At 38.0% G+C, this 20,918-nt stretch overlaps 2 protein-coding genes across 2 annotated transcripts; both read left to right on the forward strand.

The window, feature by feature from the left end:
• The first annotated feature begins 1,554 nt into the window (after positions 1-1,554).
• LOC132712066 (vomeronasal type-2 receptor 26-like) lies at positions 1,555-10,447 on the forward strand. The gene is made up of 5 exons (XM_087893365.1): positions 1,555-1,698; positions 2,186-3,031; positions 4,155-4,382; positions 5,731-5,857; positions 9,546-10,447. The coding sequence occupies exons 1-5, from the start codon at positions 1,555-1,557 to the stop codon at positions 10,445-10,447; spliced, it is 2,247 nt and encodes a 748-aa protein (XP_087749491.1).
• A 105-nt stretch (positions 10,448-10,552) lies between these two features.
• Positions 10,553-20,699, forward strand: LOC132712065 (vomeronasal type-2 receptor 26-like). The gene is made up of 7 exons (XM_087893366.1): positions 10,553-10,639; positions 14,110-14,285; positions 14,719-15,010; positions 16,526-16,858; positions 17,675-17,902; positions 18,425-18,551; positions 19,798-20,699. The coding sequence occupies exons 1-7, from the start codon at positions 10,553-10,555 to the stop codon at positions 20,697-20,699; spliced, it is 2,145 nt and encodes a 714-aa protein (XP_087749492.1).
• The last annotated feature ends 219 nt before the right edge of the window (positions 20,700-20,918 follow it).

Raw genomic sequence — 20,918 nt, forward strand, 5'->3', positions numbered from 1 at the left:
ATAGTAAACCCAATCACAGAGTACAGCATTATTGGACTTCATTATTATCTTAATAGAGATTTGTCAAGTCCCTTTCCCATCTCCCTGATGGCTCTGTGGGTATATAAGATTCTACGAAAATAAAAATACGTTGATTTCAATATCCCCTGTGATGGATACAAGGATGTTGTGTTCTATCAATTCAGGGGACAAATGTGTATTCTCTACTGCCTTAGTTTGCAACCAATACTTCCAAAATTCCAAGCTATTCTGTCATCTGTGGAAGAGATGGAAAATTGTTTTTGGAGAGGAAACAAATCAATTGTGATTGTAATATTTTGGATACTCATATTACATTTGCCTCCTAAGAATGTCTGCAACGTTTGTTTTGCAAAATGCAGTAAGAATGATGCAAGCATTATTTTTCACAAATATTACCAACCAGGAGAACTCATTATTGGTGCCATAGTTTCTCAGTTCATGGTTGTTTTTGAAGAGGCCGGATTCACAAGACATCCCTTTCACGATTTGATCTCTGATTTCATGTAAGGCACTGAAATTGCAAGCCATAGGATGATCCTAATTCTGATAAAAATTAGGAAGCCTAGTTTTAGAAATTGGTAATGGAGTATGGGAACATCTACTTTCTGCGGAATCTATATAGTTGTATCTATATCATCAATATCTATATTGCAAAAAAAAAAGAGAGATGGATGAATGGAAGGAAGGAAGGAAGGAAGGAAGGAAGGAAGGAAGGAAGGAAGGAAGGAAGGACCACAGTGGTTTATGGAGATTCTCAGTGATCCAGGTCATGGATCTCCCAAAGGTGTTTCTTTTTCAAGAGGCAACTGGATTTTCTGGTTTTTCTTTGACGACATTTCGCTTCTCATCCAAGAAACTTCTTCAGCTCATGAAGAAGAAACTGAAGAAGATTCTTGGATGAGAAGCAAAACGTCTTCAAGGAAAAACCAGAAAGTCTGATTACCTCTTGAAAAAAAAAAAAGCACTTTTGTGACTACTGTGGTTTGTTTCCTATCCACATTATATATTTTCTGTATTCGAAAGGTGTCTAAACAATGTTGGTAACCGTGAGAATTAAAACTGCTTTCTACTTTTTAACAATTTACAATGAAAGATAAATAGGAACAGTGCTTTTTCTGTCTCTGTTCCTTTCTGTTTTGTTTGTGTGTCTATGAGAAACAGATAGAGTGACAGATAGAAGTGTGGGTAAATGTATTAGCTGCTAACATCCACACGACACTGTACAGTATATATTGTATTGGGTAAAGGCAAAAAAATCATTCTCCCTTGATGTCCTTCTTAATTCAGTATGAAGTTAGCAGACATATATTATATTGAAATGCAGCACCTATTTCTTCTGAAGCAACATGACAGTATCTTTTTCTGATTTTTGAATTTCACTTTAGTTCAGTGACTCAGGCTTACCAACATGTCATAGCCTTGGTGTTCGCTGTAAAGGAGATTAATGAAAATGCCCAGATCTTAACCAATGTCACTCTAGGCTTCAAGATCTATAACACTTATTATAATGCAAAATATACTTATGCAGCCACCATGGAACTGCTCTCTACTCAAAGCAGGTTCATTCCTAACTATAAATGTGACCTCCAGAACAATTTGATGGCTGTTATTGGGGGACCAAACTATGATGAAATATTGTATGTGGCAAACATCTTAACCAGCTACAAAATTGCACAAGTAAGTGTTTAAAAATAAATAAAGTGTTTTAAAATAAAATGTAATAAATATTATATGATTTGTTAATTTATTATTTATCAAATCTTATTTTATTAATAACATTTAGTATCTTTCACCCTTAATGTTTAATAATGATATTTTTAACCAGAGAACATCAGCCAGAATAGTACAGTGAATTGGATATCGGTACTAGCAATAAAACTTAGATTTATATTTCACTTCATAGTGCTTTACAGACCTCCTTAAGTGGTTTACAATGTCAGCATATTGCTCAATTTCTCAATTTACTGACCTCAGAAGGATGGAAGGCTCAGTCAAACTTGAGCTGGTCAGGATCGAACTCCATGCTGTAAGCAGAGTTAGCCTGCAATATTACATTCTAACCTCTGTAAACCATACTGAATTGTACAAAGTTAACTTGACCTGGAAATGATTTTATGGGAGAGTGGGAATATTATTCCTCCTGGGTTTCCTTCAAATCTTTTAGCTTGGATATACCTCTGCTCCAGAGATGAATACCCAAGATACTGCCTTCCACTGGATGTTCCCAAATAAAATTCAACAGCACAGAGGGATTCTCCATCTTCTATTGCATTTTGGGTGGACATGGATTGGGGTGTTATACATTGATATTGGCAGTCTGACACAGATAGTACTGCAAAATGTGTTTCCCGTGTTTTCCAAAAGTGGTGTCTGCTTTGATTTCATAAGAAAACTGTCTGATGGCCCTCTCACTGACATTGATAAACTAGCAAAAGGGATTCGGGCAACATTACATTTTCTCTTGACCCGTAGTTCTAATGTGGTGATTGTTCATGGTGAATTTCAAAGTATATTAACTTTAAGGAATTTCCTCAGAGTAGCTGAATTTGTGGAAATGCCAGTATATTCTAAAGTCTGGATTATGACATCAGATGTTGATTACGTATCTGTTCCCCTTCAAAGAGGTTGGGACTTAAATTTCCTTCATGGATCTTTATCCTTGGCAATTAATTTCAAGGATGTTTCTGGCTTCCATCAGTTTCTTCAAGCAAGGAACCCTGCTTTGGAGAAAAAAGATGGCTTCCTAAGAGAAACCTGGCAACAGGTATTTAATTGTGTCTTCCCTAGTTTTACCGGAGACAATATGAGTGAGGACATTTGCACTGGCAAAGAGCAGCTAGGGACTCTCCCTATGTCGGTGCTTGAGATGAGGATGACTGCTCAGAGTTACAGTGTCTACATGGCTGCATATTCCGTTGCATATGCTTTGCATGCCATGTACTCTTCTATGGACAACCAAAACGGAATTGCAAATGGATGGAGACAGAAAGTTCATCAACAGTCATGGAAGGTAATCCTTTGCATGAACTACTAAAGGCATTTGCAGCATCCTTTCCTTGCAATCACAGAACCACAGAGTTGGAAATGACCTTAAAGGTCCTTCTTATCCAATTCCTGCTTCTTCCTAATTTCTTTTCATAGAATAACTGTAATGTGGAATACTGAAACTATCTACAAATGGTTAGATTCCAGCTTCTAAAAGTGGAGAGATATTTCTGATGGCAATATATTTCTAACTTTATCATAGTTTCTCGTTGTTTGTTTTGTGACCTCTGGTGGGTTTTTTTTCAAAAAATATATTTCACTTTATCATGATGGGATCATATTATCTATACTAGAGATCAGCAACCTTGAACACTCAAAGAGCCCTAACTGGAAGTCCTAACCAGAAGCCCTAACCGGAAGCCCCCGTTCAATTCTGGAGCCAACCAGAATTCCGGTTCCCCCCACCATAGTGTCTCCTCCTAGTGCAGTGTCCTTTTTCCTCTACCTATCCTAACTGAAAGCCCTATCAATTGTGGAGCTGACTGATGACAGGGAGCCACAGCAGAGGGATGAATGAGCCACAGGCAGCTCCAGAGCCACAGGTTGCCTACCCTTGATCTATACTATCTGGAAACTCCTTTGTGTTTGGGGTAAGAATTTATAAGGCTCTTGCTTTTTTAAAAAAAATAATTTATGCTGCTTTGATTTTCAAATGCCCCTATGTAGCTTGTTTGTGTGTTTGTTTCATTGCATACACAAAAAGCAATGTGGTATCAAACATCCAACCGAATTTTGTCATGAAATGGCTACGGAATTAATTAGTAACTAGTTAGCCATTAGGCTAACTGTTCTGTAAGTGTTTGCTGACCTTCTAAAATTCATTTTAAAGATTAAATCATGTGAAATAAACATGTTCAATTTGTTTTAGTTTTTAGAATGAAAGAGCAATTTTTTCAACCTATATGCTCCCTCTTTTCACTTGTATCATCAGGGAAATCATGGCATAGTCTGATGCTATTGCATCAATAAAGTTAAAAACTCTGCCTCCCCATCCTTAGGAGTCAATATGTATAGCATATGAATAGTATTAAAAACAAATTGCAATAAAAAGGAATATATTAAATGGTTCTTTTCTTACTCTCATTTAGATGCATCACTTTCTTAGGTATGTCTCATTTAATGACAGCAGTGGAAGAACTATTTCTTTTGACCAAAATGGAGAATTAGTAGCAGAGTTTGATATTATCAACTGGATCACATTCTCAAATCAGTCTTTTCTTAAAATCAAAATTGGAAAGCTGGATCCACAAGCACCCTTAGACCAACTGTTGACTATTTCCGAAAAGGACATTGTCTGGCCAACCCAATTTGGACAGGTAGAAACCATTTGAATATCACTTTTCTAAAGTTCAAAGCGCTTTAATACTCAGCTTACAAAACTGAATAATTATTAACAAACAAAACTGTCATATTTTCTATATCTTTCTATTAGAATTCTTTTCCACAAATATTATTCTTTTTTTTTCTTATCTAAGTTTTAAGCAGCTTCAATGTTTAGGTTAGAAGTTTCTATAGTTTCTATATCTGTCAATTAGACTTTATTTTCCAAATATTCTCCTGGTGTTCTTTTGTTAATTTCAATTGTACAATATTTCATGAATGAACCTGTCATTACTGAATAGCTGAAAAATTCTTACTGCAACACTGATTGCTTTTTGAGGCTATTGACCAGTATTTCCATATCAATGAAGAACACAAATTGACTGATTCTTTCTTTACATAACTTATTGCTGTCTCTCATTCAGTAATACAAATTAGCAATTATGGAAAAAAATAGGGTTATGTTTTTCTCCAATAACTTTATTCTGATAGCAGAATTCTGACAGCAACAGTGATTGTATTTCAGAGCTGTTGACCTTTATTTATAAAGAACAGAAATGGATTCTACCTGTCCAAATTGGGTTGGCCATAAATGTTCGTTTTGGAAATGGTCAACAGTTGGTCTAAGGCAGCTTGTGGGTCCAGCTTTCCAATTTTGACCCTAAGAAAAGACTGATTTGAGAATGTGATCCAGTTGATGATATCAAACCCTCTTACTAACTCTCCATTTTGGACAAAAGAAATAGTTCTTCCACTGCTGTCATTAAATGAGACATATCTGAGAAATTCACTGGGACATTTCTTCACTGGAACATTTCTATTTTTTCTCCACTCTTTACTTATAGTTGTATCTCATTCAATAATATAGCAAATGTACTAAAAGAATTTCAGCTGTATTCCTTTCCAATAGCAGTACATGTTACGGATGATTCATCCAAGATTATCTGTAAATTGTTTCAATATAACTGAGGTTTGTAGAAGATAAATGGAAGTGTTCTTCTCCTGAAGTTCACCTTGTATTTTTCTATAGTCCTCACACTTGGTGAGATAGGAGCGAAGGTGGGGCTTCTTTCAATATCTTTCAATTGCAAGAATGTAAATTGCACGCACAGATGCCAGTGAGAGGTATTAAATCTGCCTTATTCTAGTCTCCATTTTTAGACCAAAAATAGACATATTTTCAGTTGTTAAAATGCAGGACTCAAATCCATTGATCTGTTCTCCTAGTAACTTATTGCTGCCTCTCATTCAGAAGTATAAATCTTTTTCAATTGTGATAATGCACAACTGAGCTTTTTCTTCGTTTTTCACATTTAATCCAATGCTGCTTCCTTTCACGGACAGACACAGCCCATTTCATTGTGTAATGAGAAATGCCATTCAGGTTATAGAAAAAGCACCAAAGATGGAGAACCCTTTTGCTGCTATGATTGTACTCCGTGTTCAGAAGGGAAGATTTCCAACCAGACAGGTAAAAGCCTCATCAGAATATGAGATATATTTCAACACTTGGACACCACATTCTATCTTTAGTATCATAAATAAAGTCCCCTTTCCATATACTTAAAAATTCAGACTATAGAAACATATATCCCGTTTTACAACTATCAGAATTTGGATAGCTTCTAAAGACACTGGGATATTTATAATCATCCAAAATGCAAACTCAAGGAGAATTGTTAAAGATCTATGACCTTATATGCCTGATAATTACAAAATAAGTCAACACCAGACACATATTTCCTGTTGATATCAGGTTGTAAATAAATGTTCACTTGTATTTAAAACTGTCCCAGAAATTAGCATCAGCACTGGAAATGAAGGTTTCCATCTATGAAATCATGATTTCTATCCCTGAATCAAAGGGATGCAGTGTCTCCGTGCTAAGATGCTGAGCTTGTCGATCAAAAGATTGGCAGTTCAGCGCTTCGAATCCCTAGAGGTACGTAACGGGGTGAGCTCCTGTTACTTGTCCCACTTCTGCCAACCTAGCAGTTTGAAAGCACGTAAAAAATGCAACTAGAAAAATAGGGACCACCTTTGGTGGAAAGGTAATAGCATTCCATGTGCCTCTGGCATTTAGTCATGCTGGCCACATTACCATGAAGATGCCTTTGGACAGCACTGGCTCTTCAGCTTTGAAACGGAGATGAGCACCACCCCCTATAGTCGGGAACGACTAGCACATATATACAAGGGGAACCTTTACCTTTATCCCTGAATCTCTGAAATATTGAATTTATCAGATTTGGACATCCTAATTTTAGAAAGAAAAAAAAACCCCAAAATCAATCTCCTCTTCCCTACTTGGAACCAGCGGTGAAATCCCCCTTGTTCTATCCGGCTTGAAGAACCAGTAGTGCTGGTGGCGGGAGGCTCTGCCCAACCGCCGGGACAGCTGTCTATCTGGATCCGCTCCAGTCCGGCTTCCGGCCTGGGTACAGCACAGAAACGGCATTGGTCGCATTGGTGGATGATCTCTGGAGGGCTCGGGATAGGGGTTGCTCCTCTATCCTAGTCCTGTTAGATCTCTCAGCAGCTTTTGATACCATCGACCATGGTATCTTGCTGCACCGGTTGGAGGGGTTGGGAGTGGAGGGCACCATTTTGCGGTGGTTCTCCTCCTATCTCTCCGACCGGTCACAGTCGGTGTTGACAAGGGGGCAGAGGTCGACCCCGAGGCGCCTCGTTGTGGGGTGCTGCAAGGGTCAGTCCTCTCGCCCCTTCTGTTCAACATTTATGTGAAACCGCTGGGTGAGATCATCCATGGCTTTGAGGTGGAGTTCCATCAGTACGCTGATGATACGCAGCTGTACATCTTCACCCCAGGCCATCCCAACGATGCCCTTGAAGTAATGTCCCGGTGCCTGGAGGCCATGGAGATCTGGATGGGGAATAACAGGCTTCGACTCAACCCTTCCAAGACCAAGTGGCTGTGGCTTCCGGTGTCCCGATATAGCCAGCTGGTGCCAACGCTGGCTATTGGGGGTGAATCATTGGCCCCCATGGAGAGGGCTCGCAACTTGGGCATCCTCCTGGATACACGGCTGTCTTTGGAAGAGCATATGATGGCCGTGGCCAGGGGGGCTTTTCATCAGGTCTGCCTGATTCGCCAGTTGCGGCCCTTTCTGGATCAGGACTCCTTACGCACAGTCACTCAGGCACTCATCACTTCCTGCCTGGACTACTGCAATGCTCTCTACATGGGGCTCCCCTTGAGGAGCATCCGGAGGCTCCAACTGGTGCAGAATGCAGCCGCGTGGGGGATTATGGGAGCAAGAGGGCGCTCCCATGTGATGCCTCTCCTGGCTTACAGTGGTCTTCCAGGTTTGCTTCAAGGTGTTGGTCACCACCTTTAAAGCGCTCCATGGCATCGGACCTGGGTATTTGTGAGACCGCCTTCTGCCGCCGATAGCCTCCCACCGACCAGTATGCTCTCACAGAGAGGGACTCCTCAGGATGCCATCAGCCAGGCAATGTTGGCTGGCGACCCCCAGGGAGAGGGCCTTCTCCACCTGCCCTCTGGAACGATTTGCCCCCGGAGATATGAAGGATACCAGATCTCCGGGCCTTTCGCTGTGCCCTAAAAACTTTTCTTTTCCATCAAGCAGGGCTGGCGTGAAACCCCCCCCCCCTTTAGCTCTTTTTAAACTCTTTTTAGCTTTTTAGCTTTTTAAGTGTAAATTGGGTTTTAATTGGATTGTTTTAAATTGTGGGCCAAAGCTGTATAATTCTTTTAATTGATTTTAAATTTTGTATTGGTATGCTTTTTATCCTTGGCTGTGCACTGCCCTGAGTCCAATAGGAGAAGGGCGGTATATAAATTGAATAAATAATAATAATAATAATAATAATAATAATAATAATAATAATAATAATAATAATAATGTCCTGTTTTTTACTCCCATTCCCAAACCGGTAGCGAAGGTAAGTGGATTTCACCACTGCTTGGAACTTCCTATATTTGGATCCTATCTTAATAATTTGTGGGTCCTTCTTTAAGACAAGTTATTATGTTTCCATCAGTCTTAGACTGTGAATCTAAATGTAGATTGCCCACTTATCATCCTCCTCATCCTCATCATCCAGAACCAGGGAAATACTTTAATTATAGGAAAATCCAGTTGTTCAGGAAGGAAACACCACATTTTATCTTATCAACAGCCTCTACTGATCTCCCATAAAGAATTGGATTTTCACTACCAATATAATGCAAATAGAAGAGATGGAGACATTCGTTTCATTTTTCCATTCTTGCGCGTATAGTATCCTAGCTGCAGTAGTGATGTGGAGGATCAAAAACCATTTTTCTTTAGTTATTTTGTCTGGTTTCATTCCTAATAAAAAAATCTCTGGTTTCGGCTCTATATTATATCCTGTAATTTCCACCATCCAGTTCCGAACCTTGGACCAATATTTGCCTGCTTTGGGGCACGTCCACCATTGGTGGTAGTACATCCCACAACCATTCCCACATTTCCAGCTTGCCGGAGAAACTCCCGGGAAACTCCCAGGAATTAATACCCACAGAAAATAAATTGATTTGGAAAATTACAGAATGCGCAGAGGCAGACCGGTAAAGGAAACTACTTAGGAACCAAAAAGATTCTGATTATTACAAATGTTGGAATTTATGGTATAATTGGGTGAAAGAAAAGAGAGGGAAATGAAATGGATTGTATTAGTGGTATAGGCGCAGATTTGTGTACGTTAGTTGCAATAACCTTATATGTATATATGTAAAGTATTGTATTTTTTAAAATGAAAATAAACTTTATTTAAAAAAAAAGAGATGGAGACATTGATATATAAATTTGGGCTTGTTTTACCTTATGCCCTATAATCCTTATCAGATTGAGTTTTCATTGCAGATAGTAAGTTAATGATTGCATTTCACCAATTGCTTGATGATTAAAAAGAGTGAACATCACCTGAATGTAATTCAATGCACTTTTCTCATTGGAAAAAAGTTTGATGCATTTTTCCTGCATGTGTTTATTTTACAAATATATCTGAGAATTATATGTTTTATTCTATTAAAATAGAGGGGGGGGGACTAATGGTAATACAGTTAACAGATTTTTTTTTTATTCTTAAAGGGGGAAATATGCAGAAATATCAGTAGTATCTAGATTAAACATACATTTTTGCTTTTTCAGACATGGATGATTGCTTTCAGTGCCCAGATGATCATTACCCAAATAAAGACCATGATTCATGCATTCCCAAACCTATCAGTTACCTATCTTATGAAGATAATTTGGGGACCAGCTTGGCCGCAGTGGCTCTTCTGTTTTCTTTTACTACAATTTACATTCTAGGAATCTTTTTGAAGTATCACAACACTCCCATTGTCAAGGCCAACAACCGCAGCCTCTCCTACATCCTCCTCATCTCCCTTCTCCTTGCCTTCCTTTCTTCCCTGCTATTTATTGGTCGACCCACAAGTATGACTTGTCTCATTCGACAAACTGCTTTTGGCATCATCTTCTCAGTGGCGGTTTCTTGTATGTTGGCCAAAACAATCACAGTGATTCTTGCATTTATGGCCACCAAGCCAGGATCAAAGATGAGGATGTGGATTGGAAATCGACTAGCCCTTTCAGTTGTTTTTTCCTGTTGTCTTGTACAAACACTTCTTTCTGTAGTCTGGCTTTCCACCTCTCCCCCTTTCCCAAATGTTGACATGAACTCTCTTAGCACTGAAATCATTCTGGAATGTAATGAAGGCTCTGTTGTGATGCTTTATTGTATATTGAGCTTCATGGGTCTTTTGGCTGTTGTCAGTTTTGTTGCAGCTTTCCTAGCCAGGAAATTACCAGACACTTTCCAAGAAACCAAATCCATCACTTTCAGCATGCTGATCTTTTGCAGTGTCTGGTTGTCCTTCATACCTGCCTACATGAGTACCAAAGGCAAATATATGGTGGCCGTGGAGATCTTTGCCATCTTGGCCTCCAGTGGGGGGCTACTGATTTGTATCTTTTCCCCAAAATGCTATATCATCGTGTTGAGACCTGACTTTAATAGAAAAGAGAATCTGATAAAAAGAATCCGTTAAGTGACATTCTTCGTGGTTGTTTTTCATGAAACATGCTAATATTTTCCCTAACATCTTCAATACATATTGAAGATGTACTTTTCTATACATATATTCAATGTAGACATGTGCATTTCAAGTGTACAGGAGATAACTATTAGTAATAAAGAGGGTACTGGGCTCTCAAAAGAGATTTTAGAAACTCCCTGTGAGGTACTTTGATTGTGTATCCATGCTTGTATACAATAGAAAATTCAGTAGGCTTTAAAGCAGGAAAGAGAGAGTTTTATTCATGGTTCAATATATCCCAACTAGATTGACCATAAAAATTTTTGGTAAAAGAATGTAAAAAGAAGCAAAAAATAAATACAAAGATGGTTTCTAAAGATATTCAAAATCTGTTCAATGGCATACTTTCTTTCATGAGACATGCTAATATTTTTCTTAACATGTTAAATAGATATTAAAGATACACCTTTCTCTGCATATATTCAATGTTCATATGTGTTTCAAATCTGCAGGAACTAAGTATAAATAACAAAGAGGCTACGGGGATCCCATAACAGATTTTAGAAAGTCCTTGGGAGGCATTTTAATTATGTATCCATGGTCCTAAAAAAATAGAAAAATCAATAGGCTTCCTCATTTAGTAAAGTATTTGGTAATGTTGGCGAAGAGAGAACTTACTTACATTTGGAAATGGAGATGAGCGCAACCCCCTAGAGTCAGGAACGTGTGCGAGGGGAACCTTTACCTTTAATTTAAATAATTCTGTCTTATTATTGATTTGTATTTCATATTTCTTAAAAACCATCTCCCTCAGAGAGAGGCTCTGGACAGTGTACAATATAATGGACTGGGCTATGGCATGGACTGATGTGATGGGGCAAAGCAATTCCATAGGTAGCCTGGCCCTATGTCATGTCATGTAGGGCTTTATAGATTATTAGCAACACCTTAAATTGGACCTGGAAGCAAACAGGTACCCAGTGCAGCTTGTGGAGCAAGGGTGTTTATATATGGCCTTCTTTGGGCACCCAGTATGGCACCTTGTATAGCTTCTGGATACTTTTCAGTGCTAGTCCCATATAGAGTGCATTGCAATAGTTGAATTGGGAGGTGACCATGGATTGAGTGATCAAATTGAGATCATCCTTGTCAGGAAAGGTCATAAGTGGCACATAAAACACCTAGTTAGGCAAAGGGTCTCCTGGCTACACCCCCAGCTGCTCTTTGACCAGGAGCTGTGAGTCCAAGAAAATAGCCAAGCTAATATATTGGGTCTGTCTTGTGGATTAGGAATCAAATAAGTTTGAATGATTGGTTTGAAAATTGGTAAAAAGGGACATGTTAAGGTGACAGAACCTCAGCAGGCCTTAGAGGCAATGGAAAGTTCCATAAGAAATCACAAGTCTGGGGGTTATTCCTGTGACCTTATCTGCTGTGTACCACAAAAGATGTATAGTTATAGTTATTAGTTATCTGTTGTTTCCCATCCACAGTCTCCATGTACAATGCAAAGGTGAGTACTGCACCACTCACTTCACCCAGGATGGAAATAGATAGACAGCTGGGTCTCATCAGCATTTTGACGATACCTCGTACAGTGGTGATGGATGAGAAAGGTTGGTTTTGCAAATTGCATTCAGCGAAATTGTATTTTTTTTTATGGCCTAGGATTACAAGTAAAACAGGCAGTATGACTTGTTCAACCACACACAACACTCCTCCCAAGCAACAGGCAGGGTCAATTTAGATGACTGATGAATATAAAAATTAGGCTAAGGTAATGGTAGAGAAAACTTGAAACTGAGGGGGGATGTTTTTTCCAAGCACACAATTTCAGGTACAATTCTTAACATCTTATAGAAGGGTAGGAAGTATGCCATTCTTTAAGGTAAGAAATATTAGACCTTCCAATCTAATAGTAAATCATTATAGTCAATTATAAAGAATGTCTCTATGTTTCCTCAATAAAAGCTGATATGATGATTACTGGAACATAATACACTGATAATTTTCCACAATAGCTTTAGTGTTAAAAAAAAAATAAATAAATCAAGACCTGGATATATTTCTTTATCATGGAACCATGAAGCTTGTTTTAATAAAGTACCTAACCAGCACTGACTAATTTTGAAGAGCTAAACAGGGATGAAACTTTTTAGAAGTAGAATCAGAGATCACTATAAAATCCGAGATCTATTGTCGAGTAGAATAGAGGGGTGGAAAATATCTCATATTTGACCTCTTGGCTGAATAGAACTTCTTTCTAATGGGAACAATTCTTTCCTAGCTACGAGCGTGCTGCTCCAAATAATCCAGTTGCCATTATTGCAGCCCATAGCTTCCCAATACAATCAGACAGAACTTTGAGCAGTCTGTAGTAATTTATTTTTCCCAAAACATAAATTGTGCTTGCCTGGAAAAATCAATGTGTAGTATTTAAAAATTGTGATGCCCTATGCAAACTACCATGTGGCTTATGCTTATTTTCATTTACAGAGTTACTACAGGTAGTCCTTAACTTAAAAGGTAAAGTTAAAGGTTCTCCTTGTACATATGTGCTAGTCGTTCCTGACTCTAGGGGGTGAAGCTCATCTCCATTTGAAAGCCAAAGAGCTAGCGCTGTCCAAAAACATTTCTGTGGTCATGTGACCGGCACGAGTAAACGGCAAAGGCGCATGGAACAGTATTACATTCCCCCCAAAGGTGATCCCTAGCTGGGACAAGTAACAGGAGCTCACCCTGTTACATGGCACTAGGGATTAACATCAGTTAGTTAGTTAGTTAGTTAGTTAGTTAGTTAGTTAGTTAGTTAGTTAGTTAGTTAGGGATTACAACAGTTCAAAGTTATAATGGCACTGAAAAAAGTGAGTTATGACCATTTTTCAGGCTTATGATCTTTGAAGCATCTCCATGATCATATGATCAAAATTTAGATCATATCTTGCTTGATCAATTGCTTGGAAACTGGTTCATAATTATGACCATTGCTGTGTCCCAAGGTCATGTGGTCATCTTTTGCAACCTTCTGATAAGCAAAGTCAATGGGGAAGCCAGATTCACTTAACAACCGGGGAAGACAACAACCGGGTTTGCTAACTTATCAACTCCAGTGATTCACTTAACAACTCTGGCAAGAAAGGTCATAAAAGGGGGCAAAACTCACTTAACAACTAACGCACAACGACAGAAATTTTGGTCTCAATTGTAGTCGTAACTCAAGGATGACCTGTGTTGAGTTCAATAGAATATGACCTCATGGACCACATTACAACATTCTTCTTGGTCAGTGCGTATGAGACAAAAATAACAGCAGTGTAGTAAACACCACATGTTACAGGATTATTTGAATTAATTATTGTCTTAATAGAAAATTGTCATCCCTTCCCCAGGTCCCCAAATTCTCTGTGGGTACTTGTGATTCTATGAAAATTAAAGTGTGGTTATTTAAATAACCCTGTTGATTTTCAAACCTGGAGTTACAATGCTAGGACTCAGTGGACCAATGTGCATTTTCCACTGTATTAGTTTGCAACTGATAATTATCTTTCAGACTTTGAGGCTATTCTGTGGAGGAGATGAAATATTGTTTTTCAAAAGAATTTTCCAAGAAACAAAGAATCAAATCATTTGTGATGGTCACATTTTGGGGACAAATGTTATATTTGCTCCTTCAGAATATCTGCAGTGTTTGTTTTGAAAAGTGCAGTAGCAATGATCCAAGCATCATTCTTCATAAATATTATCAACCAGGAGAACTCATTATTGGTGCTACAGTTTCTGAGTACGTGGTTGCTTCTGAAGAGACCAAATTCACAAGACATCCCTTAAATGATATCATCCCCGAGTTCCTGTAAGTAGCTGAAATTTGCAAGCCATAGGGTGATCCTACCTTGATAAAAATTGGGAGAAGAAGTATTAAGATTTAGTCATTGCTAATGTTTTGCTGCTATGAGGAAGGAGGGGAGGAGGGGAGGAGGAAAGGGTGGGAGGAAGCCAAGAAGGAAAGGAAAGGAAAGGAAAGGAAAGGAAAGGAAAGGAAAGGAAAGGAAAGGAAAGGAAAGGAAAGGAAAGGAAAGGAAAGGAAAGGACATCAGAGTGGTTGGTTTGATATCCGCATTATATTTTGTCTGTTAATCTAAAGGAACCTGTACAGTTTGAGATTCCTACTTTTAAACATTTGTTCAGCATGAAGTTAGCAGACATATATTGTATTGAAATGCAGCACATATTTCCTCGGAAGCCACTTGACAGTGTATATTTCTAATTTTTGAATTTCACTCTAGTTCAGTGACTCAAGCCTACCAACATGTCATAGCCTTGGTGTTTGCTGTAAAGGAGATTAATGAAAATGCCCAGTTCTTAAACAATGTCACCATAGGCTTCAAGATCTATAACACATATTATAATGCAAAATATACTTATGCAGCCACAATGGAATTACTCTCTACACCAGGCAGGTTCATTCCTAACTATAAATGTGACGTCCAAAACAATCTGATAGCTGTTATTGGGGGTCCAAACTCTTATGAATTTCTGTACATGGCAAGCATCTTGACCAATTACAAAATTGCACAGGTAAGTGGCTGAAAGAATAATTGCTTTAAAATAATATTTAATAAATAGTATTTTATTAAATAATATTTAATATTGGTTAATAAAATAATATTCAGTTAGCTTTATTGATTAGCCTATAGGCCATATAAAAGCACAAAGTGGAAACACATATCATCATTAAAATATTATACAAACAATTTAAAATAAAAGTAGGGTAAAATACAATAGTTATAGGATTAGATACAATATAATTTGATACATAAATATATAAAATAGAGTAAAATGACATAAAATTACATTTCGGTGTCACCCACACAATCTACCCCAATCTGTCCCACATATGCAGATCTCAACTAAAACATTTTGTTTAAGTACTGTGCTGTGTTAGATGTTATCTTCAGGTTCTGGCCACACATAAAGTAGGTTTTTTTTTATATGGGGATCCCAATGGGTCATTCGCTTGGTATATGGACCATGGTACCTGTCTCTCACCCCCTTATACAAGTAACAGTCAAATAGGATGTGAGCCAGGTTTTCTACCTCTGCCGCTCCGCAAATGCAGAGACGCTCATTGTAGGGTATAGAAAGGAATCTCCCATATCTGACCATTGTGTCAAGATGTTCGAATCTCGCTCGCGTAATATACCCCTAAGATGTTTTGGCAGTTATAACGTCAAATAGCTGTCTACTTGAAAAGTATGTTTGTAATTTGCTCAGTCATTTCAAGTTACCCACCTTACTAAGGATAGCTATATCATTTTGTGCTTCTACATCCTTAATTCTTTGGGCAGCTCTCTTTTTTTGAATTGTTCTCCTGTTACGCAAGAGACTGGAAGGCCAGAGCTTCTTACAAAATTTGTTAGATCATTTGTTACATAACAACATCAGCTAGAGCAGTAATGTGAATTGGATTATACTGTATTGTACAAAGATAACTTGACCTTGAAACATTTTTAGTAGAGGTTGGGAATGAGTCACTTTTTTTCTTCTTGGTTTCCTTCAAAATATATATATATATATTAGCTTGGATATTGCTCTGCTCCAGAGATGAGTGCCCAAGATACTGCCTTCCAGTGGATGTTCCCAAATAAAATTCAACAGCACAGGGGGATTCTCCATCTTCTATTGCATTTTGGATGGACATGGATTGGGGTGTTATATATTGATATTGGGAAGCTGACACAGATATTACTACAAAATGTGCTTCCCATGTTTTTGAAAAATGGCATCTGCTTTGATTTCATAAGAAAACTGGGTGACGGCTACCTCAATGACTTTGATGAAATAGCAGAAGGGATTCATAAAACATTACATTTTCTCTTGACCCATACTACTAATACTGTGATTGTTGAAGGTGAATTTCAAAGTATATTAACTTTAAGGCATTTCTTCAAAGTAGCTGAATTTGTGGAACTGCCAGTATATTCTAAAGTCTTGATTATGACATCAGATGTTGATTACATATCCGTTCCCCTTCAAAGAGGTTGCGACTTAAATTTCCTTCATGGATCTTTATCCTTGGCAATTAATTTCAAGGATGTTTCTGGCTTCCACCAGTTTTTTCAAGCAAGAAACCCTGCTTTGGAGAAAGAAGATGGCTTCATAAGAGAAACCTGGCAACAGGTATTTAATTGTGTCTTCCCTAGTTTTACCGGAGACAATATGGGAGAGGACATTTGCACTGGCAAAGAGCAGCTAGGGTCTCTCCCTATGTCGGTGCTTGAGATGAGGATGACTGCTCACAGTTACAGTGTCTACACAGCTGCATATTCTGTTGCATATGCTTTGCATGCCATGTACTCTTCTAGGAACAACCAAAAGGGAATTGCAAATGGATGGAGACAGAAACTTCATCAACAGTCGTGGAAGGTAATCCTTTGCATGAACTATTAAAGGCATTTGCAGCACCCTTTCCTTGCAATCAAGAGTTGGAAATGACCTTAAAGGTCTTCTCATCCAGTTCCTTCTTCCCTAATTTCTTTTCGTAGAAAAACTTTAATATGGAATACTGAAAATATCTAGAGATGGTCAGATTCCTAAAGGTGGAGAGATACTTCTTCTGGTACAAAAATTGGTAATACATTTCTAACTTTATCATAGTTTCTGATTTGTTTTGTGATCTCTGATGGATTTTTTTTTTCCTAAAAATATCTTTAACCTTATGATGATGGTATGATATTATCTATCCTATCTTGAAAAACCCTTTGTGTTGGGGTATGGATTTATAAAGCTCTTGTTTCTTTTTATTATTTAACCCAAACCCTAACCTTCTGTGGCTAGTTTGTTTGTGTTGACGCATCACACAAAAGACAATGTGGTGTCCAACATGCAACCTAATTTTGACATGAATCAGCTGTGCAATTAATTAATAAGACGTTAACAGGTTCATTGTTCTGTGAGTATTTGCTGGTCTTTGAAAATCTTTTTGAAAAATTAAACCATATGAAATAAGTAGGTTCAATTTCTTTTAGTCTTTCAGAATGAAAGACCTATTTTTCCAATATATTTCCCTGTTTTTTTCACCAGTATAATCAGGGAAATCATGGCATACTCTGATGTCATTGTACTCTGGAAATATCTACCTCTCCATACTTAGGAGTTAATATGTGTAGCATATGAATAGATTAAAAATAAATTTCAGTAAAAAGGAATATATTAAACATTTCTTTTCTTACTCTCATTTAGATGCATCACTTTCTTAGGTATGTCTCATTTAATGACAGCAATGGAAGAACTATTTCTTTTGACCAAAATGGAGAATTAGTAGGAGGGTTTGATATCATCAACTGGATCACATTCTCAAATCAGTCTTTTCTTAGAGTCAAAATTGGAAAGCTGGATCCAGGAGCACCCTTAGACCAACTTTTGACTATTTACGAAAAGGACATTGTCTGGCCAACCCAGTTTGGACAGGTAGAATCCCTTTGAATATCAATTTTCTAAAGTTCAAAGAGCTTCATTACTTAGTTTACAAAACTGAATAATTATTTTTTTAAAAAATTGTTGTAGTTTCTATATCTGTCAATTAGAATTCTCTCCCCCCCCCAAATATTATTCTTTTTTTTTTCTTATCTAAGGTTTAAGGCTCAAAATGTTCAAGTTACAAGTCAACTATTTTTTATAAACAAAACGGTACATCTGCCAATTAGAATTTCTTTTCCAAATAGTCTCTTGATTTTTTTTGTCAGTTGGACAATATTTCCCGAATAAACCTGTCATCACTGAATAACTGAACAAATCTGACTGAAATACTGATTGCTTTTGGAATCCGTTGCCCTTTAATTAAAAAGAACACATATTGATTGATCTGTTCTCCTAGTAACTTATTGGTATCTCTCGTTCAGTAGTACAAATCTTTTTCAGTTGTTATAATGCATGACAAGCTTTTTCTTGGTTTTTCATATTTAATCCAATGCTTCTTCCTTTCATGGACAGACACAGCCCATTTCAATGTGTAATGAGAAATGCCATTCAGGTTATAGAAAGAGCACCAAAGAAGGAGAACACTTTTGCTGCTATGATTGTACTCCATGTTCAGAAGGGAAGATCTCCAACCAGACAGGTAAAAGCCTTATCAGAATATTAGATATATTTCAACATTTAGACACATACTATCTTTAGTATCAAGGGACATGGTGGCTCAGTGGCTAAGATGCGAAGCTTGTCGATCGAAAGGTTGGCAGTTCAGCAGTTCAAATCCCTAGTATCGCTTAAGTCGTGGTCAGGACAGAAGGAGAAAGATGTGCTCTCCTCATCCGATGCAGGAAATTCAGATGGTTCACTGAGGATCACATGTGGAGAGACCAATTCTGTTTGTTAGTTATCTGCCCCACCAGATACTTAATGCTGTTACCACTCCAATAGTTGCACCCTTGATACTGAGTGGAGTATGACCTTGCCAGCTTTTTCCAAAACCTACAATGTTCTTCTTTATTTTATGGACATTTAGAACCAGGTTACTTTTATTGCACCAGTCCACCAGAGCCTTCACCTCTTCTCTATAAGCATCTTCATTGTCATCCCAGATAAGACCCACCACTGCCGTGTCATCTCCATACTTCACAATATGATTTGTAGCAGATTTGGCACAGCAGTCAGGGTTATCAGTAGCGGACTCAAGACATAGCCCCTTGGAGAACCTGTACTCAAGGAGATGGAGTTGGAAACCTTTCTTCCAACTCACACAAACTGGGGCCCATCAATAAGGATATCCAGTATCCAATTACATAAAGGAGTATTAAAAACTAACAGGACCAGTTTGTTCACCAAATGCTGAGGAACGATTGCATTGAATGCCAAACTAAAATTAAAAAATAGCATTCACACATGAGTATTCTTCTCCTCCATTTGTGCCAAGCTGGAGAGTGCATCATAGGAATAGGAATAGCACTTAGACTTATATAGTGATTTACAGCCCTCTCTAAGCAGATTACAGAGTCAGTATACTATTTTAATGGGGGTATTGTGTTTTAGATGATTGGCCAAACTATCTAATAATTTTAAATTGTTTTTAACTTTTATATTGTTGCTTTTTATCTTGGTTGTACACCGCCCTGAGTTCCTTTGGGAGAATTTGATAAATTTGATAAATAAATAAATAAATAAATAAATAAATAAATAAATAAATAAATATTGCCTCCAAAAATCTAAGTCCCCATTTTACTGGCTTTGGAAGGTTGGAAGGCAGAGTCAACTTGAGACCGTTAGGATTGAACTGCTAGCAGTTGGCCAAGTTAACTTTTTAAAGGGGGAAAATATAGAGAAATATTATAAATATCTTGATTTAATATACACTGTTGCTTTTTCAGACATGGATGATTGCATTCAGTGTCCAGATGATCATTACCCAAATAAAGACCATGGTTCATGTGTTCCCAAACCATTCAGTTACCTATCCTATGAAGATAATTTGGGAACCAGTTTGGCCACAGTGGCTCTTCTGTTTTCTTTTACTACAATTTACATTCTAGGAATCTTCTTGAAGTATCACAACACTCCCATTGTCAAGGCCAACAACCGCAGCCTCTCCTACATCCTTCTCATCTTCCTTCTTCTCGCCTTCCTTTCTTCCCTATTATTTATTGGTCGACCCACAAGTATGACTTGTCTTCTTCGACAAACTGCTTTTGGCATCATCTTCTCAGTGGCAGTTTCTTGTATGTTGGCCAAAACAATTACAGTGGTTCTTGCATTTATGGCCACTAAACCAGGATCAAAGATGAGGACGTGGGTTGGAAATCGACTAGCCCTTTCAGTTGTTTTTTCCTGTTCTCTTCTACAAACTCTTCTTTGTGTAGTCTGGCTTTCCACCGCTCCCCCTTTCCCAAATGTTGACATGAACTCTCTTAGCACTGAAATCATTCTGGAATGTAATGAAGGCTCTGTTGTGATGCTTTATTGTATATTGAGCTTCATGGGTCTTTTGGCCATTGTCAGTTTTGTTGCAGCTTTCCTAGCCAGGAAATTACCAGACACTTTCCAGGAAACCAAATCCATCACTTTCAGCATGCTGATCTTTTGCAGTGTCTGGTTGTCCTTCATACCTGCCTACATGAGTACCAAAGGCAAATATATGGTGGCCGTGGAGATCTTTGCCATCTTGGCCTCCAGTGGGGGGCTACTGATTTGTATCTTTTCCCCCAAATGCTATATCATCGTGTTGAGACCTGACTTTAATAGAAAAGAGAATCTGATAAAACGAATCCATTAAATGACATTCTTCGTGGTTACTGTTTTTCATGAAACGTGCTAATATTTTCCCTAACATCTTCAATACATATTGAAGATGTACATTTCTATACATATATTCCGGATCACCCCAACGATGCCCTTGATGTGATGTCCCAGTGCCTGGAGGCTGTGCGGATCTGGATGGGGAGAAATAGGCTCAGGCTCAACCCGTCCATGACCGAGTGGCTGTGGTTTCCGA

Source organism: Pantherophis guttatus, chromosome 4, assembly GCF_059756535.1.
Source record: "Pantherophis guttatus breed Tessera chromosome 4, ASM5975653v1, whole genome shotgun sequence".
Classification (NCBI taxonomy): Eukaryota; Metazoa; Chordata; class Lepidosauria; order Squamata; family Colubridae; genus Pantherophis; species Pantherophis guttatus.